Source organism: Orbicella faveolata, unplaced genomic scaffold (genome assembly GCF_042242905.1).
Source record: "Orbicella faveolata isolate gen_17 unplaced genomic scaffold, um_ofav_v1 contig_3, whole genome shotgun sequence".
Taxonomy (NCBI): domain Eukaryota; kingdom Metazoa; phylum Cnidaria; class Anthozoa; order Scleractinia; family Merulinidae; genus Orbicella; species Orbicella faveolata.
In genome coordinates this window covers 1,008,433-1,033,758 of record NW_028301558.1, presented here as the reverse complement: position 1 = coordinate 1,033,758, position 25,326 = coordinate 1,008,433, and the positions used below count along the sequence as shown (strand labels likewise).

The following is a 25,326-nucleotide window of genomic DNA, read 5'->3' as shown; positions in this document are numbered from 1 at the left end:
AGATGAAGCACTTGTTTTCACTGGGAAGAGGATGTGTGGGATGACTGACTTTGCCAGGAAGAGGACAGTTGTCAGGATGCTTGCACGTTCAAAGGCGCCTTTTTTCAACTGACATACTAATCAACAATGATGAAGGTATATGCGTATAGAGAAGACTTGTGACATTCTTTTAACAGTATTTTTTGATGGTGATAGTAAACAACACACCAAAGGTGTCCAGGGCTAGGAACTGAGGATATATGATGTCACAGGTCAATGAGTGACTGCCACTGTGACTAGCATTTACTGTTCCCCTGGTTCCATTTGACTGTTATTAGTTATGCAGCCAAGACAGTGATGTGTTGGACAACTATAATGATAATCTCATGACAATCTGCATGCGTGCATTCACTTTGTCTATAGCTGTCAGAGCTAACTAAATATGATCATGTTGAATTCCAACTTGAAAATTTAGAAATTCACCATTGATAGTGATTCCGTTTTCCTCAAACAGTATGCAGAATTTTATTATTCCAAGTTGTTGTTTTGTACAATGTAGATTGATTTAAGAAATGTACCAAGATTGATAACTCAGATGCAGAGCCCTTATACAGCTTATTGAATCTTTTGTTTGGTGGCATTCGTGTTTCTGTCATGGTGGTGGTTGCATTAGCCCCCTGAGTAATAAGTTTGAACTGTTGTTAAAGTTACTAGATAACATTATCTGTCAAAAATATATTTTCGTTGATGTTTTTGTATTATCATTGTTTTTACCTCCTTGTCATGTTTAAAGCCTTTTTTGAGATAACAATAACAGACACCATGAAATAATTTTTTGGCTTTTTTGAAATGTGGTCTATATACCAACTTGGGAATAAAGTCAATGTACAGAACTCACTTTTTCTGTTTTGTTTTCAAACATTCGTTCAGCATATGAAGAAACCAGAGAATCAAGTTTTTGGGGATGTCCTCAAAGAGGTAAAATAATTAAAATTGATCAAGTTATAACTTACTAACAGTTAGTAATAATCTTAACAACAAAAGAATGTAGTTTCCATTAACAGCTGTGCTGTCTGTCTTTATAAAGTACTGCCAATTAAAAATTAATTTTTAATCCTTCTCTTTTGCCATATTGTGATACATTACACCTGATCTCAAAAAAAAAAATCCAGGACTCATAGAATTATAAATAATAAATTTAAAGTCTTGGACTACACAGTTCCATCACCTATGTAAAGTGCTAGCAATATTGACAAAGATGCTCGTGGCCCATGTTAAATTATCACTTCTTGTAGAATCCATAAATAAATAAAGAAAAAATGCTGTAACACACTGTATGTTGTTTTGAAGAGTGAAGAAGCAGCCAGTGGAACTTCAGTTCCTGTGGATACCATTTTAAATGACAAGGTAATATTTAGCTTCTCACTTTAACCCATTGACTCCTAATTTTTATATTCTAGAACAGGGAAGTGGATGGTTTATTCACTGTTGAAATGACGTAACTACACAATGTTTCATTTATGCACACAGCCTTAACTTGTTAAAGATGTATGATTTTAACAATTTTTCTGGGGGCCCACATGGGCATTTGTAGGTATTTTGAACTTTTCTTAAATTCACAAAACTAAAAATGCAGCAGGACTTGTAAACATAATTTTTGAAAATAGTTTTCCAAGGGGTCTTTCAGGTAAAATAAAATAAATTATAAAATTTCACTCCTGCATGTTGGATGATTCTTCATATTTACAGGCAAGAGCACAAAAGTAATTATATTGAGTATTAATGAATTTTTTATAATCAATTTCTGTAATATGTTAATAAAGTAAGTTCTAGATTATTGTTTTTATAGGTATCAACCCCTTTGGAGACTGTTGTTGATGATGACGAAATTTTACTTCAGAATGTTCGCCAAATACTGAAAATACCTTTTTGGAACAATATTATGCCCTTTTATCGTGACAAAGTTAGAGCAAATTATGTCCTAAAAAGGACTTGACTGTCTATCAAAATTAATGCTATAAATAACAGTTCTCTTTGTAATACGCTTTGTATGTTCAAACCATGACAAATGGTTATAATTGACTGTGGTCTTTTCATCTTTGATACCTGCAGAAATGGAATCTCATAGGTCTTAAGGGCCAGAAACTGGAAAGGAAGAAGGTGATGAATTATAAATTTTATTTGGCAGTATAAATGCACTTTAGAAATGCAATAGTTGCGCTACTTTCTGATGGCAATGATATATCTCTAAGTTATAATAATTAAAATTAAAATATTTATTTCATGATACTTTTATTGAAATGAGAGGTACTGAAAGAAACTATACAGAATTCTATACAAATGTCCAACTAGTGGCTCAAACAACTAAGTATTCTGTCTCAATTTTGTTGATTTCTATATATTTAGGTACCAGCAGTAATGCCAGAATGGACCAGGATGATGTGGACAAATTGGTAAATCTGTTTATTGGGATTAGCTGTGTATTAAAGCACTACAGTACTGACGTTTTTTCAGTTACCACAATGTTTTACACAAAAGGTTTAAGTAAATGCTCAGACAGGCATGTTGGAAAGTAATTCCTTGCAGAAGTTTGTAATCAAATGATGTAATTTGGCAATAAGGTGGATGAAAAGGAATGAAAACTTCTCTTCTAAAAAATGGAAAAACAATACAACGCTTTGTTAGATGGCTTGTGTTTGTAGCCTTTAGAATGCGAGCTCTGATTAGCTTATTATACGGCATTATTCTCCCGTAATGCCCACGGGTCGATTACGGGCCTGCTAAACTAAAGCAAAAAGCCATATAATAAACAACTTATTAACCTCGAACATTCAGTCTATAAGGAAAAATCTCAAGCCACGGCCTTGCTGTATTGACTTTGCTATTACGGAGTTTAAGAAGCTACGACGACGCCGCCGAGGAAAACGTCGATTAAAAAATGAATTTATATGTTACCTACGAATCTCGTGATACTCTTAAGTCATTTACTTTGTTTATGACTGTCAAAAGTATCACGAAACTGAATCTGGGACACAGAGATAAATTTGAAATAGAAATTTCAAACCTTAGCTGTTGTGGTTTACGTTGTTCAGACAACGCGGAATTTGGCCATTTCACGTTCTTGTTTTGCAGGGGACGGCAAAGAAATGTACCAAGAATCATAACGCGCGTGCACAGTCATTGTTCTGCTCATTAAACCTTTTGTTTAGCGACGTTGCCGTTGCCGTCGTGGCTTTCTTAAACTCTCTATTGCTCGGTTAATGCGGCATGGTCCCGGTTTGAGATTTTCCCGTAAAGACCTCACTCTCGGTTAATTAGTGGTAAATATTACCATCCGAATGCGAAATTCATCAAATGTGACTGACTGATCACATGTGATGAGTTTTTAGAATCATTTAATACAAGTGAAAACTTAAGTATGAACTCTGCCTAGTAAAATATCAGTTGTTTTAGTTTCACAGTACTTGTTCATGATTCTTATATCAACATCTGATCAACAGGCTTTGGATGAAGAGTTCACAAAGGCTGCCCTGGTTAGAAAAGGTAAATGTCATAATATTTATTTATTTCTTAATGTATTAATTTAGTCAGTAAGTCAGTCAGTCAGTCAGTCAGTCAGTCAGTAAATCAGTCAGTCAGTCTTTCAGTTACTGATTTATTAAGGTTAGGCTGCGTTAAAAGGCAACAAAATAAGCAATATATTGCAAAATTACCATTTATGTTGTGGTGCACATAAAGTAAAAACACCAAAAGCAGCCTCCATGAAGCATTTTCATTGGTTATTTTTAAGGTGGCTCCCTAGGGTAATTACGAACACCCTCCCTATAGAGCGCGAGTTAGAAAACGAAACTTAGTTAATTTCTCTTAAAGTTTTACCCGAAGAGATTTACCAGTATGGGTACTGTTAAAATAAGGCTTATGTTTTGGTTGTCAACTTTTGGATTAAGGCCGTTACCATGGCAACATCTAATCTAATGACAGGCAGATGTATTCCTCATTTTGACCTAAACTCCTTAATATTTATACTTTCCTTTGGTGAAATTGTTTCATACTTCTCCACATCATGGAAACGATACTGCCTGACACTTTGAATTGGTAAAAAGTCAAGGTTGTTCAGACGGTTTTTCCAATAATGTGTAATTTGTCATTATTCTAAATATATTAGATTAGCTCTGAGAGATTTTCACAAAAATAGGGTATTTTATTGGAATTGTTTGTGGTTAGAACTGAGCCAAATTAAAGAAAAATTCACCCAAGGGAACGCGAGAAAATTAGCATTTATTTGGTCACTCTGACATCAAAAAAATCAGGAAAACACGCGTGGTGTCACGCGTGGTTATTTATTTAAGTGCGCGCTCATGAATGAATGAAGGATGGACTTGATTGAGATTGTGCTGTACGGCATGCGCAATGGCGTGTGCGGCCTCTACGAGTCTTAACAAAAATGGCTTCGTTCACCAAAACCAGGGAATTTATTCTATTCTACCACATAGGCTTGATTAATGACGAGGATTTCTTTCTCCTGCATCCATTTTACATCTGCGAGACCTATGTAGATTTGCCTCTCAGGCTTAATTTCAACCACAAAACAAAATAATACTGATAAAAAGCTCGATTACAGCAGGATCAGGGTGTTTGTACAACGTGATCAGCAAGAAAAAAAGTTTGATCCTAATAAAATACATTTTGAACAGCAAAAAACAGTTATAGCTCAGCTCAGTACATACGGAGCTCGTCATCTGCGACTGTTCGGCCCGGTACAAATACGACTGTCGCTCACGGTAGATGGTTAAATCGTTTAAATTTTCTGCAGAAATGACAAAGAAACATTTATTTTGGACGGAATTTTATGATTCCATACTTTATGTTCGAACTAGGCTGTTTAAACAGTGAAAAAAGCGTTAAAATGAGGAGTAAACAGCTGGCTTACACGCATGACGACCCGCGAGCCCTAGATACTTGACGCTCGGTCATTTCAAGTGACCGAACTTTGATCCCGACAAAAGATAAGACAATAGAAGCTGGTGACAGATCTCACAGTAAGAATCGGGTAAATGCTCTGCTGAATGAACGCGTAATATCACTCACACGTCAACGCTTTGCGAATCTATGAAACCCGAACTCGGCGATTAAACCCAGCGATTTGTGCAATGTAAATCACACGTCAACTTAAAAGAACTCCCAACCCAAAGGAAGGGCGATTTCCGAGACAAAATTCCTAGAAAATGTCTTTGTACGGTCGGACTTTCACTAAACCTGGTTAGTCCTGTTCTTAAAGAGTTTACTTTCCCAATTAGCCTTTGTTCTATCTTTTTGTTTTTCATCTCTTTTGGTTGGCGGCTGGTACGCGTTAGATCGAATAATTTTCTACCAGGCTAGTGTGGTTTACACATCTCCTTTGATTGTTCTGCTCGATATTACGAGTGGAACTTGTAGCAGAGTTAAAATGTCGAGGATGCTAATCATTTAAACAGACTGTCATGAAAGACTGACAGTACTCTTCCCAGTGTAGGAGGCCATAATGTCCAGCCTGATTTTGGTAGAAAATGGTATTGGAAATACAGCATTTCCGGTCACTTAATGCTGACGTAATCAGCTAAACGAAACCCGCGGAAATATATGAAACAGCTGGTATATCAGGGTTTCAAGGCTACTCGCTTTTCACACAATGTCCGTTTACACGGTGGATTGCTCGTCCTGTAAAAAAGTGTTCAAGACGCTCTACTCGTTGACTAAACACGTGAGGGAACGCCATGAAAACGAAAATGAATTGTTACCCGTGTTTAAAGACCAGGAAGGAAAAATGGCGAGCGTTCCGAAACCACGAGACCAACTGCCCCCGCAAATGTTGCAAGGATACAAGATGTGGATTGCCGGCCTAGTGGAAAGGATAAACTCCACATTTCATCCTCGTCTTCCAGGTAAATATTTTACATACTGTAATTACCTTGTACATGAAAACTAGTACCAATATCTTGCATGAATTGCTGCATTGTTTTGATGAAAAAGGAATAGGTCATTTTTCTAATACTAGACTTCAACAGCAGACTATTCCTTCTGTGAGGGGAACCGAAATGTGGGTTTTCGACCGGCTTGTGTAAAACAGCAGATTTGCGATTTGTCAAGCGTCTTTCAGGTTTTGGTAGCGCAAGATTGTTGGGAATTGCGGAAACCGCCTCCAGCTTTTTATTACCTACAACTCGTGTGATGAAGTTTTAAATAGTTCAGAAACTACCGCCCCCCCCCCCCACCCCTTACCCCCCAAACCGTGAAAACGAGTCAGCATAGTCCAAAAAGACAAAACTTTATTTCAAATGGTGGAGTCATTTTCGAGGATGTTATCCAGTGGTGCACTGATGGCTTGTCTGAGACACGGTTGCAAACACAGTAGCTCCCATAAGACTTGTTTACGGACACGGCATTGTCTTCTTATGTACATGGCATGGTACTACTATGGAAAGAACAAAATAATTGATAGTCCTTGTGAGAGGGGTGAGAGGGTAGGGATTTGACATATTCAATGAAATTCTTTGTCATATGCACTACTAAATTGCCAACCGCGAGTTAAGAAACCGAAACAATTAACCCTATCTGGGAACAGCGAGATCACAAGTACCAAGACAACCACTGACTGCTAAACCCCCCCATGCATGGGCAGTTATGCCAACCTCCCTCTTATTTCCTATCATTAAAGACTTTTTCCTGTTTTCTAGGGAGATGGATTAAAATTGACTGCCATCAAGTACCAAAGGCATACTTTGAGTACCTTATTGGGAGGATAAATGTTCAATTGAACTCTGTGCGAGAGGTGTGTCACAAAGCACAGCCCTGTTATCAAGCCTCTACAATGAAGCTTTCGTATAAAATCTGGTATCTGGAAAAATTTTTAGATGCAATAGAGGAACAAGACTTGGCATCCCTAAACACAGAAGTGCTATTCTCAGGAAATGAGATGTGCAAAGAAGAAGAAGAAGAAGAAGAAGAAGAAGAAGAAGAAGAAGAAGAAGAAGAAGGCCTGTCTGCAGAGGAAGAAATTAAGAGGGCCAAACAAAGGGTTTATGTTCCCGGACAAAAAAGGAAAAGGCCCTCATCAAAGTCTTCATTAATTGTTGGGTATGGAGAGAAAAGAGCCACAAGAGAAGTTGAACTTATATGGTGGCCACACTTGTACAATCTAACTGAGCATGGCCAAATGGTCCTGAGACTATATATAGAAAAATGCAATTTTTAATAACATTATGAAATGTGCAGTTCCCAAAAATATCTATACCCACACGAAGGAAGGTCATTGAAAATTCTGAGAGGGAGAGGGTGGGGAGGGGGTTTAAAAGGTAAAAATTGTAACTGAATGTACCAAGCTCAACTCAAAATTTCTGGAGGGTGTGGGCTCAAACCAAAAAACCTTCTGCGTGGATATTATGGATATTTTCTGGAATCACACAATGATATAAATATAATTTAGGTACACCCAATACACTGACCTCTACTTTTTCCATTGAACAATAAGAGCCATTAAATCTTTCCTCAGACTGGCCATGTTCTTAAATGTCCACTGAAATGACGGAAGGCAGTTTCTGCTTTTTATGATATCTCTCACCAAGAAAATCACACCAACACCACAGCTCGCAGATCCCTCTCCGGTTTTAGTTTGATGCGGCATGTTGAGGCGTGGTAAAGGGAGATCCAATTTGGGTTTGTTCCAATTTTCCTCTTGAAAACAGTCATTGTGGAAGAGAAGCTGAAAGCCAGTTAGCATGTTCTTAACAACTACTAGAATGTCTCTTGGTTGGTCAATCTTGAGTCCGTCATCAAAATGGACAGTTCTGCTTGCTACATCGAAGCACAGCAATCCCCAGTGTTGTGGTGAATCAAAATGAAAAGGTGACAAAATGTATGTGGCATCTTGCACAGCACAGTGGCCAAAGAAGGGCATCACCATTTGGCTGAAGTACCGTGGTCCTTGTTTTGCCCAGGTTTGGCTGTACGATGAGAGGTACACTAGGTTAGTGGGCTTGCTGTCCTCAAGAAATTTCAAACATACTGTGTCTATAGCGAAACCATTAACATAATGTTCACAAGCTAGAGTGCTAAAGTCATTAGCATCCATAATGTATGTGCCTTGCCTAATAATCTGCTCATTAGGCCTAGAGTTACACAGTACATCTCTGACTTTGTTAAGGTCTGATACAGGGCTGCTGTTGTTTGCAAGCCACCTTTCTTCTCTGAAACTGACAGCTTCTGAAGCTAGAGTACACATAGTCTGATATAAACCAACTGATTCTTTAGTGAAAGTTCCTAGTCTGCCCATAGTCACTGTAGCTTTGTCATCTTCATCCCCATCATCAGATCTGTCAACATTAATAGTCCCCACAGTTCTAGTACCTGACAGTTCTTTCAAAAGCTGTACGGCATGTGTCACTGCACTTTCTGCTGGACGAAGATTGACTAGCAGTGGGTTACTGACCTCATTTGGACTCTGAACAAGCTGAATGTCTTGCTTTGAAATGAAGGCAACTTCAGGAAGTTTCAAAGATGCTCTTTCACCACGAGTAAGAACATTGAGATTTTCCAAAATCTCTTTACTGTGCCAGGCTACATTATCAGGTTTTACTTGGTCTGAGGGGCAGCTGTTGTTACTGTTTTGCAGAGTTGATGCTGCCATTGCTGTAGCTGTGTGCTTGCTGCTGCCTTGCTGCTGTGTTGTTGCCTCTGCTACAGGTACTGGTGCCACTAGGGCAGTGTTGCTGCCATGCTGCTGTGTTGTTAACGCTGCTGCTTCTTTTGGCATGTCTCTGCCTGTGCTGCTGTCATCCTGTTGTGGTGATGTTGTCTCTGGTGCTGGTGCCACTCCGAGAGTGTTGCTGCTTTGGGGTTTTGGTTTTGTGGCTGGTTTGCTGGCTGGTTTTCTTTCCCACTCTTCATGGTTGTAATCAATGAGTGGAAATTGGCCTGGTACCACCACACAGTGTTTTGTCATCTCTGTGTACTCGTATTCACAATAGTCTGGACCAAACAGATTAGTAAATAGCTCATCCATTTTTCCAATCCATTCTCTGTCTTCTTCACTCCAAACCATTCTTTTAGCTTTCCAGCCACACCCTCTGTAGTAGAACAGCTTCTCTCCTGAAAGAAGAAAGTTAAAGAAGTGAATAATTTGCCTACTTTTAATTGCACTATGTTGATGTAAAGAAAAAAAAGGAATTTTCTGGAATCAGGTCTTAGAGTTGACATTTTCATCAAGGTTTTTTTTATCAACAGTGCATGTTTGGAGGTGTGACTGACTCCTTGGGAACCCTCCTGTAATACAAGCCTATCTGTAGACAATCATGTATATTACCACATGTAATGGACTGTCTAGCCTCTCTGAATGCTCGCCTCATATCAAGTAGTATCTCTGTATAAATATGGGTGAGGATTTGGTCCACTATAGCATAAGAAAAAAGCACAAGTACCTGTTAATAGTAAGAATTAATCCTGCTACTTCCACATCATTTGTGTGAACATTTAGACTGGAATCTCAACTTACCTGAGGAAGTACTGCTTGATGAGTCGTGAGAGGTTGCTCTTAAGTAGAGCAGCCTTTGGAACTTGTGTCCAGCCTCATAACCCTGGTTGGACAAGTGGTGTAATGAGCGATGCATCCGAAAAAGCATTGGTATGTGCTCCACAGTGAGGTGGCCATAATCACCTGTTCCAAGGCTTGTCCCAAACATCTCTAACAGAAGGAACCCCCACTCTTTACACTGAAAAAATTGAACATTACAGTCAACAACAAAGTGTGTGGGCATCAGTTGTTTAACTAAGGAGGAGAGATACAATGTCTTACAAAGTTTTCATGTCACATGCAGTATAGGAGAATCTTTGTTTACAATATTTGTCTCATTAGCATAAGCGATACAGTTTCTGATGGAGCTACAGAAACATTACTTATGAATATTGAAAGGGTATAACACACTTAACTGTCCCAAGGAATTTGCACCCGATGTATGGAATACTTTTTGTGCAACGCGGGTTTAAAAACTCAAAATTTTACAAAGAATGTACGAGCTCATTAGCACTTTTGCCACCCAGAAATTTTGCAACTGTTGAAAGCCAATTTCTCATCGCATATTACACCCAAAGAGCCAAAAATTTCACCAATTACTAAATTTCACGAGCTCTTGAAATGTTTGTAGTCAATTTGTATCTAGCATGATGCCTTGTATGTGCAAAGTCGTATGTTAATGAGGAAAAATGTAATCAATGACATAAGCAAAGATTCACCTACATGTAATCCAGTTTGAGCATATAGATATAGATATATATAAATGAATTTTGTTTATCTATATACATATACATATATCAAGAAGTTTCTTTTAAAGTGAGCAGTCTTCAATCAAAAGAATAGGTATCACAAACCTTTACATCAAAAATATCGATAAGATGTTCCTCATCTTCCTTGAACTCTCTGTCCCTCGTAACATATGCAATTTCTTTCCACAGTGAACACACCTGCAATTAGTATATTAGTAGGGTTCAAAGTTAAAAGTCAGGCTCTGCTATTAGTCTGAAGTGAAAAAGCCTGCATTGAGTTGAGATTAACATATCATTTTTGTGCTAAGGATCTAGAAATATTATATTAAAATAATTATAAATTAAATACTACATAATTATTTAACTACTCTTTTTTTGTATGCTGTGATTTGCAGTATATTCGAAAATTAATCAGTGAACAGAAATTAAATGCAATAAGTCTAACCTTGATTAAAAATTCCTTTGTCAATTTGCCTGCATAGTAACTTAGTTGTTTGTTGGTGTGATCCACTTTCTTTGACTTCTTCCCCTTAATGTTTTGGCCTTTGTTTGACTGCATAGGCCTGTAGAGATGTTTGAATTGACTTTCAATATCTTGTTGTTTCTCTTTCCAGAATTTCATTTGTAATTCAAGCTCCTTGCTAACTCCTGTATATATAATAGGAAAGAAATATCATGTCAAACAGGTCATATTTAAACACAGCCAACTGCAATATCCAGCATTCTATTGCACCATGTAACTGAATTCAAACAGGTGAATACATTAGTTTACATATATTACTAAAATTAATGGCCTCTGGGAATAGGAATAATGGTTCATAACAAAGTGTGACATGTGAAAGGGAATTAATAAAAAAACGTATAACCCATTGTAATACCTGAATTTGTCAAGTTAATTTCTTCGAGTCTGGTGCCAAAGTCACGGACAAAAATCCCACTTTCCATCATTTCCTGATAGTACTACAAGACAAAAGATGAAAAAAGCTTCAGCCAAATACTAAAATTCAAGTAAAAAGTGTATAATTTAAAACTCGACCAAGCCATGTAGAGATTAAAACAAGCATATCACGAGTAACAATACCTAGATATATGATTATGATTGTTGTTCTACCATTTCACGTTGATTTTGTTTGGTTAAAGAATTAATGTACACAAGATCAAAACAGAACAAACAGGACATAATGGCACCTTTTGTCGTGTCTCACAAAATGCTATTTTGTTAAGGATGCAAAGTTTGGCTGCCTCAGGGTCTTGGAAATGGTCAGCTAGTTTTTTATTAGGCAGAGACTCTTCCACAATGTCTTCAATGGATGCCAATAGCTGCCGTTCAGTGTTTCCTGAAAACACAGTTACAAGATTGTTTTTACTTGTACTTGTAATGTTTACAAAAGAGCCCTGTTTACAGGACACCTCATTAATTTACAAATAACCTACCTTTTGCCCTAGGGAAACACTTAAAATACACTTTATTATGAGACAATGCTCCAATGACACCACCCCCTTAATGGGGCCAACAACCACACAGTGAAATTGAAATGTTTATATTCATGTCATGGAACAGCTATTTCCTTTGTAACTTGAGTACTAAAATACAATTTTATCTACAAATTGCACAAAGCAACCATGAAAGTTGACTCTCCCCTGAAAATAAGGCCATTTGTTCATACCACCAAATTTGTAGAAATATATAATTAATACAATAATAATACATAAATATTTATATAGCGCCTATCCATGCCTGCTCTAGGCGCTGTACGATTCGCCAAAATGATCTGTACTAATCTTAATAATTAAAAATGTGCATAATTATTTTGCTCTTGTTTCTTATTCTTCCAACTGCTGTTTCATTTTTGTGTGTTACCTTACAGTATCTTACCCTGTCCTATTCCATATCCTGTACAAGTATTACATCGAACTGCATGAGGCGTGTCACCCGCCAGTTCTGATGGACAAAATATTTTATTAGTATTGCTAATAGACCTAATAGATTAATTATTTCATGGTCATGTTACATCGAACCGTATGAGGCGTGTCACCCGCCAGTTCTGATGGACAAAATATCTTATTAGTATCGCTAATAGACCTAATAGATTAATTATTTCATGGTCATGTTACATCGAACTGTATGAGGCGTGTCACCCGCCAGTTCTGATGGACAAAATATTTCATTAGTATTGCTAATAGACCTAATAGATTAATTATTTCATGGTCATGTTACATCGAACTGTGTGAGGCGTGTCACCCGCCAGTTCTGATGGACAAAATATTTTATTAGTATTGCTAATAGACCTAATAGATTAATTATTTCATGGTCATGTTACATCGAACTGTATGAGGCGTGCCACCTACAAGTTCTGATGGACAAAATATTTTATTAGTATTGCTAATAGACCTAATAGATTAATTATTTCATGGTCATGTTACATTGAACTGTATGAGGCGTATCACCCGCCAGTTCTGATGGACAAAATATTTTATTACTTCCGTTACTTGATTAACTATTTCATATTACATCAAACTGTAGGATGCGTGTCACCCGCCAGTTGTGATGGACCAAATATTTTGTTAGTATTGCTAATTATAATGACTTTTGAGACAAATTTAGTTTTAAAACCATTTTGCCATAGTGATACAGTCTCTTTTGATTCAGTTTTTGACATTGAAAACAGTTGAAATAAAAGTGCTTGGCACAAAGGTGAAGAAACCTAGTGCTGTTTGGCAAGATTGAAATCTTTTGTAACCTAATAGACAAATTAAAATAGTAGAAATTATGATTTTAGAGTAACCTGAACAGGAGGCAAAAGACACATTATTTCGTCCAGGAGCTGTTTCTTGTCCAGGTCTCAACTTAACAGTGATCCTATCTGCCTTGAAGTTGGATGGACCGTAATCAGAAAGTTTGGCATTGCATTCTGGAAGTGAGCCAATCTGATAGGCCAGCAATCCAACACTTTTCAGCACCTGCTCAGTGTTTCACATCTCACAGTGCAAGGCACAAAGACTCATGGTAGAAAGATCCTCGTCAAGGAGGCATGTTAAGTCATCTCGCAGCCCTTTAAAGCTTAAAAAAAGTACATTACATTATAAGGATTAATTAAATAAAGGTACTTACGGTGGTGCACTTCAGCTAAAAAAAAATGACAAGCAGAAATACCCAGCCATATAACACATTATTTCTACTGAATAAATTGTTTATTTACGACCATTTCCTAACCATATATTATATATCATTAATAACACGTTTAATTACTTCTTCATAGTTTGACTACAATAGTTGAAAATAAGAAATAAAATGAAATCAGCAGGACCGTCCGAATACATCCTGTGATTTAGTTACCACAAATTTTCTATGTATATATTACCCGCCAATGTTTGCCTTTGTTTGACTGAAGTGTTCCAGACAGACTTCGTGCATCCCTAAATCACAATCACATGCCTATTATAGTGGAGTAAGAATAGATACAATCTATTAGAATTATTTCAAAAATTCAATAAATGAGGAGACCAGTCAAACTGAAACAGCCACTGGAGAAGGACCAACAAAAAATATTGTGGAAAATGTTGTGTTTATACTAGCTGGACATTACACCTGCTTACAACACCATGGCTCAATTCTGCTTTTAAGTGAGCCCTACTACCCTTTAAAGTATGACCATTGAAACATTACCTGGTAAAATTATCACAGTTTCAAAAGAGTTCTACCGGCACATTCTTATATTTGGACATTTCAAAATGTACTGTACATTCAAAAAACTTACTCTCCATGCCAAGCAGAAAATGCAGAATTCTAGAGCAAGGCCTTGTCCACCAAGCTGAAAATCTTCATCATTGATCTTTGCCATCAGCAACACCAAACCTTTGTAATCAAGAGTAACTGTATACAAAGCAAATTGACGAAGTATAAGTTTAATAACTGAGCAGTTTTCAATGGAGTTTAAATACAGCAATTTGCTTTGGTTTTGCATTACTATTAATGGAGCTCCGTGCAGATTGGTTACAAATACTTTAAATTTTACAGATCACTTGCTTTGCTAGCTTTGGCATCATGTTACATGAAAGTCTCTTAGACAGCTAATGCCATTCAGTATACCTCTATGTATGCATCATCTTGAGTTGCTATTTTTTAATGTTCATAAACAGGCGTCCCCAGTTATTTAATTCATTAATATTGATTAATAAATGGATTTTAAAATCATCTAGCTTTTGGATCCAGTACCTTTAAAGCGTATACGATAGTGTTTGCCATCCACTTTAATCCCCATCTTTTTAAGCTTGTCCTTCTGTTTGTTTAAATTTAAGAACAGCTTCCTGAGATCTTCCCTTGAAAATGCAAGATAGGCAAATAATCGTAGTCACATACATGTACATGTAGATTCATACTCGTTAATAACCTGTCCACCTTATATTGTCTTAATTAAAGATAGTTACTTATTAATAAGACTTGAAACTCTCCCAAATACTATTCACCAACTGTCAGCAGCTTTATGTACACAAACATTCTAACAACCCAGATCACTCATAATAAATTATTGGTTGCATACCCTTTATTGAAATTTCAGTTTTTATTGTCTGCTTTCCACATCATTGTAACTGTAGCAAGTAACACAACAAGATTACAAGATTTGAAACAGATAAAAGTCCTCTATCCTCACTGCCAATAAGGGTGAGGTACTAAGACCGCACAAAATACCGTCAAAATATTATTATTACATTTTTTAAAGAATTATACAAAGTGAGATAATAAAATAGCTTAAATATGGTTCTGGCCTGCAGTGGAAAAGTATAAATTACCTCTTTTCCTTACAGTTGGCTATAGCCAGGGGATAAACTGACTTTGCACTCTGAGAGGACCGATGTTTGGCATCAAGGGGAACAATCCCAACTGCAACTTGATCTTTGCCTGTAATATAATAGAGTTTTATGTAAGATGATGATCCATGCAGTCATTAACAGTTTTAGAAAGATTGACATGTTCTTTTTAATTAAAGCAAAATTATAAATGATAGCCATTCAATTACCAAGGAAAGGGCGTCCATCAACTTTAAGATTGAAAACAATATCATCAGGAAGTGAGCCGTGTAGACGCATCTCTCTGATGATCCAGACAGCAACATTTTCTAGGTTCACCTCATAACCTGGAACTTCATTGGGCAGACTTGCCACATCCATCAACATTCTTGTGACATCAAAAAGACCCTTTCGCAGTGCAGCAATGTTGTTTTTAATCGGGATGATCGGTTCGTCTGATTTTTTCTACAAAAATTAATATTTTTGTCTTAGAAACCCATGCCAAAATTTAATTATGTTTAAAAATATATCTGATTTCCAACAGAAATATTAAAATATACAGTGAAAGGACAAGCTCTGGCTGTCCTCCTTAGAAAGGCGTTTGCGTGTCATTTAAAATAATGCAAGTGAAATTAAACCAGGCCTGCTAACCAAATTGACTACATTGTCCAGGTGTCTCACATCATCACCCAATAGGTGTGTTCCATTAACTGTAAATTTGGTACGAGCCCATTTGCAATGTCAGGTTTTAACCAATCATATGCAAGCAAAAAAAATTCACTAACAGGAATCAAATAGTCAAAGGCAATCAATATGGGAAATGCGGAAAAGCGTTTACTACAATAATTAATCCTTGAGTTTTAATAACCTTACATCATGAAAACACTTTGCTCGACCATACTTACCCCAGTCCTCCCAAGTTGAGTCAGATTTGTCAACTCTTGCCAACCACTGTCAGACAGTCGTGACTTGAGCTTGAACAGCAGGTAAATCCAGTCAGGGACCCTCATACACTCAACTCTTTTTTCCCAAACTTCTTCTGACAAAAGTTTACTGAAAGACTTTTGGACGCCCTTTTCTTTGACCATCACATCAAATACGGCCCTGACTGTCTCCTGGGCATCGCTACCATCTTTTCCTGTCATGAGACAGCATTCTCCGAGCACGGCACCCAGCGTGTCCCCGCTTTCTTCGCACACTTGGCTGATGCTTTTCATGACTGCGGTTGCAGCTTCTCTCACTTTTCTCCTTTTGCTGGGTGGGGAGAGGTCATGGTCAACTTTTAGCTGCTCGATAGATCTTTTCTTCTTCCGAGCTGGTTTGGCCAAATCGTCCGGACTTTGCGCTGTTGGCGGGCTTTCCCTATTTGGCGGGCTTTCACGATTTGGCGGGCTTCTTCCTTCGGACAGTCTTGGTGTGCTTGGTGGTGTCGGAATATCAATATCTTCGAGCTTTCTGGGCTGGGAATCTAGCACTCCTTCCTGGCTTTGCATTTGGGCCAATTTTCCGCTCTCGTCCTCAAGTGAATTGCAGTGTAAGCCACGGGAATTGATCGAAGATACGACCGCTTTGAAGTAATCAGACTTCATGAAATGGCAACTCGACCAAGATTTCAATCGAAGAATTCCGAGCAGAAGGCCAAAGGCTGACGCTACATGAACTTTTTCGCTGCTTCGATGCGAGCAAAACCAGCGGAAAGACGCGACGGTTCCATCTTTGCCGCGCAAATTCCTTAGGGCTACTTGCTTGTATTCTTCGGGAAATGCTTTTGCAGACACAGTAGAACAAAAAACGGATGGTTTTCCACAACACAAATCGGAATTCAAAGCGTACCAGTTCTTCTCTGGGTCTAACTGAGGGGAAAACACTTGATGTAACAACAGTGAGCTTGCAGTCGCGTCTTTGCTCGCCATTACAAGCTGGCCATTCGCTACAGTGTTCACGGGCCGAATATCTGTTGCGACATCGAGCTAACTTTGTATATGGTTTTGAAAAGGGCGCCATGGGCCAAAATAATTCCATATAAAGCTTAATCCAATTATTGTCCTTTGTGTTCAAGCTTGTATTTTAACTAGTGAAAGTGTTTAATCGACTTAGCCGATCCATGGTCAGCGGTCACTTGTTTCCGCTGACCACAACAAACACCAATTTCCAAGTTGTAAACGGGGAAATGCGCAATCTGTTTCAAGTAATAATTGCTTTGACAACGAATTGCGAAGTGTGCACGCGTGACGGCACGGGTCGCGGGTGGCGGACAATTACACGTTGATACGTTCATGCATGATCGTGACCAAAAATACGCGAATTGAATTTGTAATTAATGTGTTGATGTCAGAATCCTTTCTATGGACTTATTAAAAATATATTATTATAGCAAGAAATGGTAAGTAGTTCCAAATTGCACAATAATATATTGTCACTCGCCCTCTGTCACACACATCTTCTCACGTCACGGGGAAAAACTTGGATAAAGCAGTGGTTCTGGACTTCCCAGTCTAGCCTGTTGCAGGCGCTTGGCGTACTTGGGGAAGAGCGAGAGGAAAAACTAGGGGGGAATTACGCCCCCTCAAAGGAGGCAGAGGAGAGAGAGCCTGGGGACGAGGTCAGACTCTTTGGAGCCGCAGAACACCGCGATAGCTGTCATTGAAGTTATCAGCGGTTTGACATACAAACAAGGCGAAAGGGTCAATTTTGCTTTGCATTGACCCGTTCGCCTCGTTTGTATACCTTTTTGAACAAAGGAATGTTTGACCAAAGGCTCAACTGCAATAAGAACTATTCAGCCCACTTATAGTAATGGAAACTCTGGTTCTGGGTTATTGATAGGGTTGTAATGAAGTCTCCCAGGTTTTTTGGACTTGAGCACAGAACCCACGTGGCAATTTATTTGGCACAAACAATTTTCAGGCGCGAAGGCCTTTGGGATATTATTTATTATTATATATTACTTGTGCGTGAGCGGTAGACGGACAACTCTTCGTTAATCAAGCCAAAATACTTCAAAAAACGGTAAACGACACGAACTTCTTTTAAAAACACAACAACTGCTAGCCCTAAACTGTCAAAGCTACCCGCGATAATGGTAAATTAAAAATGGTTCTGAGCGCGCGCGCTATTTACGCGTCAGGCCACTTCTGTAGCTGTAACTGTTTTCTCAACAGTGCTTTTACAATTCTGTGTTTAGAAAATAATAGCTATATAAGGAGTAGACTGTAATGCAAATCACAGGTGAATATCAGCAAGTCTAGTAAGTAATTGGTCCAGTTCAGCTCTATCGGAAGGAGCTTCCATTGTTGCAGATTTTACTACGACGCGTACACTGTGGTAAAATCCCATGATTTTGGACACAGCCTTTAGCATTCGTCCCAAGGAGTACACATCACTGGATGTGCTGTACTGTCGGTATTTTAATACTTCCGGGGCCAAATAGCTTTTCCCGTGTTCATGCGCTCTCTTTTTGTTAGCGGAAGCCGGTGGAAAATTGACAGAAGCTTTGCTACTCTTTCCGAAATCGATGAGGATAGGAGTGCATCTATCGGAATCTGCTCTATTTTCGAGGACGACATTATTAGCCTTGATATCGTTGTGGAGGAAACCTTTTGAATGGACATGCTTTAATGCAGAGCAAATCTCAACAAAGATATCAAGGCATTCTGGAGATGTGATAATATTCGAGATCGCCGCATGATGAAGAGTGCCACTTGTGCCATTTATACCATGGAATTGTGTGACGAGACAAAGTGGCTCTTGTGTAGTGACGACACCTACAATCATAGGTAGTCTTTCATGGTCACCAAGTGCAGTAATCACCTCTGCCTCGTGCATTAAATCCCTTTTCGCCCTCAGCTTGTCCTCTGCAGTATCGCTGTAAATCATCTTCTTCACGACTACGTCAATTCCCCTGTAACGGGCATGATAGCACTGACCGTAGCTTCCACTGCCAATACTTTCTTGATTCAGATAATTGATATGTCCAGGATTAAGTTCTTTTAGTTCTAATTTCATCTCCTTCACAACAAGCCGTTTCTTGACTTTAGGTATTGAGGGCCTTGACAGACCAGGCAATAGTTGTTGTGTTTGAACGTGACTGCAGACCGGCTCAGATACGCCCTTGTCAGCCTTGTGTGGACCGTGTTGAGTTTCGGGTCGTTTGAATTGAGAGATACTCTGCACCGATTTTTTCTGGGACTTTCCTTAAGCCAGGCGCAACATCAACGCGCTTCTCGAGTGCCAGGATTCCGTTTTTGCTGGAACTTTTTTCGCATTATTCAGTTCCGTGTTGACCATGGGTGAAATGCTTCGATTCGGTACAATTCGAGAGGATGAAGCTGCCTTCGGCTGAGCGACCACAGGCGTTTCCTCGTTGTCATTTGGAATCACATGATCTCCTTGAGTCGAAGGTGATTTAACCTTTGCCTTTTTGGCCTCGCGCTTTCTCTTTTTCCACTCCCTTCGGTTTTTTCGTTTCTCTTCTGTCGTATGCTCGCGCGATTTAACTATTCGTTTTTCCCGTTGACCAGTGTCTGCAGTGTCCATCGCTAAACAACTGCTAGCTACTGGTGAGTAATTTTCACGGCATGCTAACTTGAAACCTGTGACACCTTGAGATATGGTATGCATAAGTAATTCGTCAGTCACGTTTCTAAACAAATGCATATTTTCACAGGATGTTCATTGTGTAGAATGTCTATTGTTCTCGCGCCATTTACTTGCGGGGGATAACAGATCTAGAGATCAGAACATATGAGTGTTTATTGTTGCTGCTCCGAGATACGCGCTAAAATATCTAAAGTAACCCTGTCTTTTGCTAAGGCGCCTTAAATGATAACAGAGTTGTTCATCGTTGCTGCGAGATACACGCCAAAAAACGTTTTGCAATCTCACGCAAATGATAAGAGAGCTGTTAATTGTTGCTGCGAAACTTTTGCGAGCACGCGGGAAATAAAAAGACAGTTACTTGGTGTTACCGCCAAATACATGCACTGTGTGTTTTGTTGCTTGTCACTTCGTTACTGGGAGTAGCAGAACGAGTCCGAGGCGATCAACAAAAACGATCAACAAAAACAGGATTATTTTTTAAAATAAAACGAGAGGACTTTACGCTTTGGACTGCCTTTAGACCGTCAACACATATTGCACACGGCGGGAGCCGGAAACGTACATGCATATTTAGTTAATTACCTTTCACACATTTGTAAATTAATAAAAGAATATTAGTAAAGCGTCTGTAGCAACCAAGGCTTCCAACAGCGTCCAAAAAAACCCTCTATGAGGCTCCTCATGGGGAAAAGCAAGGCCGGAAAGTCGTACTGAAACGCGCGTCATGACGTCAATGGAATTGATCTTTACTATTTGCCGCCTTTCTTGTCCCTAATTTATAATTGCTCATCAGGCATTTTGGATGATGGTATCAAAGAAGTAAATTATTCAAAGTGAAAGCATGATGTTCGGACTCCAAAAGGTAGTCGTTGGTAACATGATTTAAAGGAAAATGCATATTTCATTACGCACATCAGTACTGCTATCATAATTAGAATCTACCCTGGTACACATGTTATACGACCCCATTTTTGTTTCTCCTCTGTGGTCGTTGTAAAGGGGTTACATTTTATGGTTTTTAATAACAGTAACAGTAATAGTGATTTAAATTGACTCAGCTCTTTGTTGTTTTAGGTGCTGACAAGCAGTTAGTAGATGGCCTACACCAAGGTCTTACAACAGGTATTTTTACATCAAAGTAAATGTGGAAAAATGAACTGAACAAAATGGCACCAATAGAAAATGAATGGTACGGCAGGGCAGGAAAACAATGAAATCCTGTTGCTCAGTGGGCCAGTACATTTCAGTTTTCAGTTGCCCCCACTAAAATATTAATTGCCCAATAAGTCTGCTTTGTTCATTCCTTATCAACTAAAGGCCGCCGCACACTAGCCGATTTTTTGTCGGCCGACAAAAAATCGGCTAGTGTGCAGCGCCCTTAACAAGACTGCTGAGGCTAATTTCACTTGCCCACCGGACTATCAATCTTCCATTTTCACTAGCCCAAGAGCAAAATTTACTTGCCCTGGGCAATCGCAAGTGGTGTTTTTTTTCCTGCCTTGTACTGAAGCTATCAGCAAGGCTACCTAAAGCAGCTTTCTCCAAAGATAAACGCACTTGGGATTGTTTTAAAAGTATAACGTTTCCAGCAATTTGCAAACTCAACCCATGAAACACCAAACATAAACTCTTTGATAGGCTGTCCTCCCTCTCCTCTTCCAATGCTGTAGCAACACAAAACAATTCCATGTGGGTAATTTTGCAGTAAGCTCAACATTTAAAGGGGTGGAGCAGAGCAAAACTAATTACTTTTTAAATACATAAATTGTCTCTAGCTGTAGAAAGGAGTGGAACTAGTATGGGCACAATGAAGCATTTTGAATTCCAGTATACAGAGATCAACTCAACAGGCCGTTAATTACATGTTAAGACAGGAATAGAACTTAAGTGGACGGTTTGGAGGGCACTGAAATAGAGCTTTGCAAATATTTCAAAATGAAGCCCTCGACCCATTTCTGACCTGCATGGAATTTGGCCACTTCGAAGAAAAATGACCAATCGGAACCAGGGAAGGTGATCTTTTTCGTATACAGACCAGTGTCGTTTAGGAGTCCAGAAAATTTGAAACCAATTGAGAACGAACACAGTTGAATTTGTGAAGCACCGAAACCTCTATGCTGCCTACTCTACGGATCCCATATTTCCTGGCCAACTATGATTCATAATTACATATTATACACAGTATTTTAACTTGAAAGAGCCAAAGAAAAGACACTTAACCTTTTAACGTTCTTGATCCATTTACGAGGATGGTTCCCCTTATTCTCAATAAGCGTCTTCATTGGATACTTTTCTTCAAAGTTGCTAGGATCAAGTAGTCAACAGACACAACAAATAAGAACAAAGGCACTCACCTTTTATAATTTATTATCTTCTAGGCAAGAGGAACCGTAAAGGAAAAAGTTGGAAGAAAAACCTTGAAGAGGATTAATCTTTTTCTCTGACAATTCAGTTCTGGGAACTGTAAATCATTCATCCAACTGACTTTGTCTCGTAATTGTACTAACGAAAGACCTTGCGGAGGATGCAATTAAGGTGGCTACGACTGCATGGTCAAACAAGATTGATAATCATATCTTCCTTCGAATAGCTAAATAATGTCGAAATGCTCTTTTCCCGTTCCCGTTCCTGACAAATGTAGATCGATTTTTACTTTTTTCAGGTTTTGTTTAACATGAAATTGGATTTTTTTACAGTACTGAGAAAAGCGTTAAGTCAGTGATTTATATTAAAACACTAATATTACTGGTTTACTTAAAATCGAATATAAATAGGGCTTATTTTACAACTCCTGGCAAATGTTTTTCAAGAACAGTGCCAATGAGGGATATTGGCTGTTATCGCATTATTCAGCTTGTACTCAATAGTGTTTGTAAGTAAGAGCATTGCACATTCCGAAGAATTTCACACTATCACGGTCTCTGTAAATTTCTCTATTTTGTTATAATAAAGCTTCCCACAATGCCACCTTATTTTAGTGTTGTATTTCCCCAAACTCTTTTCACATAATCAGTATTTAAGGTGCCTCCCTATAGTTTTACGATCGCACGCGCACTGAGGACGAAAAGTCGAGTAATCCGCGCGCGCTGAAAGGAGAACGTCAGTGTTTTTGGATATTTTATGAAGTCAACATGAGCACAAAAAGCAAAACTGACAGTGAATATTTTCTTTTGGTATCAAACATGTGGGACGGCATGGCAATCATTTACTCTTCAGCTGTAAAGCATGTCTTGTCCCCCTCTCCGCCGAAAAGTAGTGCTTTTCCATAGTGAGCCACCCTCCTCCATGTGGACTCGAAATCTCCTATTACAGAATTTTTTTGTTAGAACTTTCAAATTTTAGCTTCAAATTTCGTACTTGAAACCACCAGGGATTGGTGCACCTCCGGTTGGTGTCCAGTGTAATTAACACATGCGGACTTACAGTTAACTGCAAATAGCCTGTTCCAGGCGTTTGGTTAGTGAGGAACGGCGGAATGAAAACATGAGAAATATTCGTTGGTGTTTTATTAATCGACCATCGAGCGGGAGAGCCGCGAATTAATCTAGAACCCAGATCTTCCGAGACCAAGCAGAAGGGAGATTTCACTTCTCAGGGTCAAACAGAGTGAAATCTGGGTATGAGATTAGCCGCGAGCCACTCGAGTTTAATTCTATCATGAAATCTGATTGGCCAACAGGAAACAAAAGTTGCTATGTCACAGAACCGTTTTCTGGCTCGAGTTCGCTGACGTTATTTTTCGGTGTAGACAAGCGACGGGCGGAAATACGTCTGCATTCGCAGGCTGTAGAGCACTTTAAAATAATAAACACTGTAGGCTTCCCAAATACCGGAAGGGGGTGCAGTATTCCTTGGAATCATTGGCAGGCGCGTGCCGTCCAGTTCTCTAAACCCTGACCCCATTTCAGACCAATAAATGTCACTTTTCATACCCTTTTCTAGGCTTGACCTCTAAAATGCTGTTTTCAAATATGCATGACCGTTCAGTGTATTCTGCGAGGCAAATCGCGCTTTATCGTGGTATTAAAATTGATTCCTCTCGTTTTTGTTTGAAGATGATAAACTCGACAAAAAGAGACATAAATTTCAAGTAATGTCTATATTATGGTTTATTTAAAATTAAGCCATACTTTCGCGGACCAAACCGGCGAAATCATTCTACCCATTTTCAAACCAAAACGGTTCACAAGCCATAGCCTTCAAAAAGGCGGCACATACCTTCTATAGGGTAGAAACCCCTCTCCCCACGCCCTGAATTAGCTTCTTCTCAGTAACAACAGCTGGAAAGTAAGGAACGCATCTTTAGTAATCAACGAATTAACAGTACGCAAAAACATCTCGATCGAGATAGCGAAAAGTCTCAAGTATGTACAGTGAAACCTGTATTAAGCGGACCCCATATTAAGCGGACACACTCTATTAAATGGACACCTGCTCAAGTCCCACCTTTTTTTCTTACATTTACTCCAAAATAAACGTGCATTCAGCGGACACCTCAGTTAAGCGGACACGGACACCAATATTAACCCATTTTGTTGCACAAAACCTGTAATAAGCAGACACTTCAAGGGCTTTTTAATTCTGAAAGCCCAGCTCAGACTCCGTCAACATTGAATGACTGGACATCGTGCTACCGGCAGTCCTTGATCTTACAATATGTTCAAATATGTTACAAACGGGTTAATATTATTGCACAATATATTTGAACCTGCTTAGAGCGAACAACCCATATCAAGAGGACATTAGCGAGGGTCCAAAGGGTGTCCGCTTAATACAAGTTTCACCTGTATTAACGTACACCAAGCAAGTAAAGACCAGCAAGCAAGTTAAGTACACCAAGCAAGTAAAGTACACCGAGCAAGTACGGTAAGCCAAGCAAGGAAAGTACATCAAGCAAGTAAAGTACACCAAGCAAGTAAAGTACACCAAGCAAGTAAAGTACACCAAGCAATTGAAGCAAATCAAGCAAGTAAAGTACATCAAGCAAGTAAAGTACATCAAACAAGTAAAGTAAATCAAGCAAGCAGAGTAAATCAAGCAAGTAGAGTAAATCAAGCAAGTAAAGTACATCAAGGAAGTAAAGTACACCAAGCAATTAAAGTAAATCAAGCAAGTAAAGTACATCAAGCAAGTAAAGTACATCAAGCAAGTAAAGTACATCAAGCAAGTAAAGTACATCAAGCAATTAAAGTACATCAAGCAAGTAAAGTACATCAAGCAAGTAAAGTACATCAAGCAAGTAAAGTACATCAAGCAAGTAAAGTACGCCAAGCAAGTAAAGTACATCAAGCAGGTAAAGTACACCAAGCAATTAATGTACATCAAGCAAGTAAAGTACACCAAGCAAATAAACTACATTAAGGAATTAAGGTACATCAAGCAAGTAAAGTACACCAAGCAATTAAAGTACATCAAGCAATTAAAGTACACAAAGCAAGTAAAGTACACCAAGCAATTAAAGTACACAAAGTAATTAAAGTACACCAGGCACGTAAAGTACACCAAGCAAGTAAAGTACATCAAGCGAGTAGTGTACACCAAGCAAGTAAAGTACACCAAGCAATTAAAGTAAATCAAGCAAGTAAAGTACATCAAGCAAGTAAAGTACACAAAGCAAGTAAAGTACATCAAGCAAGTAAAGTACACCAGGCAATTAAAGTACATCAA

At 38.7% G+C, this 25,326-nt stretch overlaps 4 protein-coding genes, 2 long non-coding RNA genes and 1 pseudogene across 8 annotated transcripts; 3 read left to right on the top strand and 4 right to left on the bottom strand.

Moving 5' to 3' along the window:
• Positions 1 to 71: 71 nt before the first annotated feature.
• On the top strand, positions 72 to 4,226 carry LOC149106003 (uncharacterized). Of its 3 annotated transcripts, XM_089297323.1 has the most exons (6): positions 72 to 135; positions 910 to 957; positions 1,330 to 1,386; positions 2,092 to 2,139; positions 2,386 to 2,432; positions 3,480 to 4,226. In XM_089297323.1, exons 1-6 carry the CDS (start codon positions 127 to 129, stop codon positions 3,559 to 3,561), a joined length of 291 nt encoding a protein of 96 aa, XP_089153449.1. In that variant the 5' UTR covers positions 72 to 126; the 3' UTR covers positions 3,562 to 4,226. The 3 variants fall into 3 exon arrangements, with proteins under 3 accessions (XP_089153449.1, XP_089153447.1, XP_089153448.1); XM_089297321.1 differs by lacking the exon at positions 72 to 135 and having other exon boundaries at positions 740 to 957; XM_089297322.1 differs by lacking the exons at positions 72 to 135; positions 2,092 to 2,139 and having other exon boundaries at positions 740 to 957.
• A 1,620-nt stretch (positions 4,227 to 5,846) lies between these two features.
• On the top strand, positions 5,847 to 7,240 carry LOC149106002 (uncharacterized). The gene is made up of 2 exons (XM_089297309.1): positions 5,847 to 5,900; positions 6,693 to 7,240. Exon 2 carries the CDS (start codon positions 6,827 to 6,829, stop codon positions 7,208 to 7,210), a length of 384 nt encoding a protein of 127 aa, XP_089153435.1. The 5' UTR covers positions 5,847 to 5,900; positions 6,693 to 6,826; the 3' UTR covers positions 7,211 to 7,240.
• On the bottom strand, positions 6,265 to 7,703 carry LOC149106001 (uncharacterized). The gene is made up of 2 exons (XR_016209584.1): positions 7,461 to 7,703; positions 6,265 to 6,430 (listed from the first exon to the last, which is right to left on the bottom strand). It is a non-coding gene; the product is annotated as an uncharacterized LOC149106001 (long non-coding RNA).
• A 1,715-nt stretch (positions 7,704 to 9,418) lies between these two features.
• Positions 9,419 to 13,241, bottom strand: LOC110057932 (uncharacterized). The gene is made up of 7 exons (XM_089297306.1): positions 13,059 to 13,241; positions 12,149 to 12,214; positions 11,461 to 11,609; positions 11,151 to 11,232; positions 10,718 to 10,920; positions 10,378 to 10,470; positions 9,419 to 9,722 (listed from the first exon to the last, which is right to left on the bottom strand). The coding sequence occupies exons 4-7, from the start codon at positions 11,218 to 11,220 to the stop codon at positions 9,468 to 9,470; spliced, it is 621 nt and encodes a 206-aa protein (XP_089153432.1). The 5' UTR covers positions 11,221 to 11,232; positions 11,461 to 11,609; positions 12,149 to 12,214; positions 13,059 to 13,241; the 3' UTR covers positions 9,419 to 9,467.
• Positions 13,242 to 14,468: 1,227 nt separating this feature from the next.
• Positions 14,469 to 17,170, bottom strand: LOC149106000 (uncharacterized). Its single transcript, XM_089297328.1, has 4 exons — positions 15,966 to 17,170; positions 15,291 to 15,525; positions 15,064 to 15,172; positions 14,469 to 14,592 (listed from the first exon to the last, which is right to left on the bottom strand). Exons 1-4 carry the CDS (start codon positions 16,971 to 16,973, stop codon positions 14,469 to 14,471), a joined length of 1,476 nt encoding a protein of 491 aa, XP_089153454.1. The 5' UTR covers positions 16,974 to 17,170.
• Positions 17,171 to 18,058: 888 nt separating this feature from the next.
• On the bottom strand, positions 18,059 to 20,338 carry LOC149105999 (uncharacterized; annotated as a pseudogene).
• Positions 20,339 to 20,726: 388 nt separating this feature from the next.
• LOC149105998 (uncharacterized) lies at positions 20,727 to 22,626 on the top strand. Its single transcript, XR_016209585.1, has 2 exons — positions 20,727 to 20,781; positions 22,038 to 22,626. It is a non-coding gene; the product is annotated as an uncharacterized LOC149105998 (long non-coding RNA).
• The last annotated feature ends 2,700 nt before the right edge of the window (positions 22,627 to 25,326 follow it).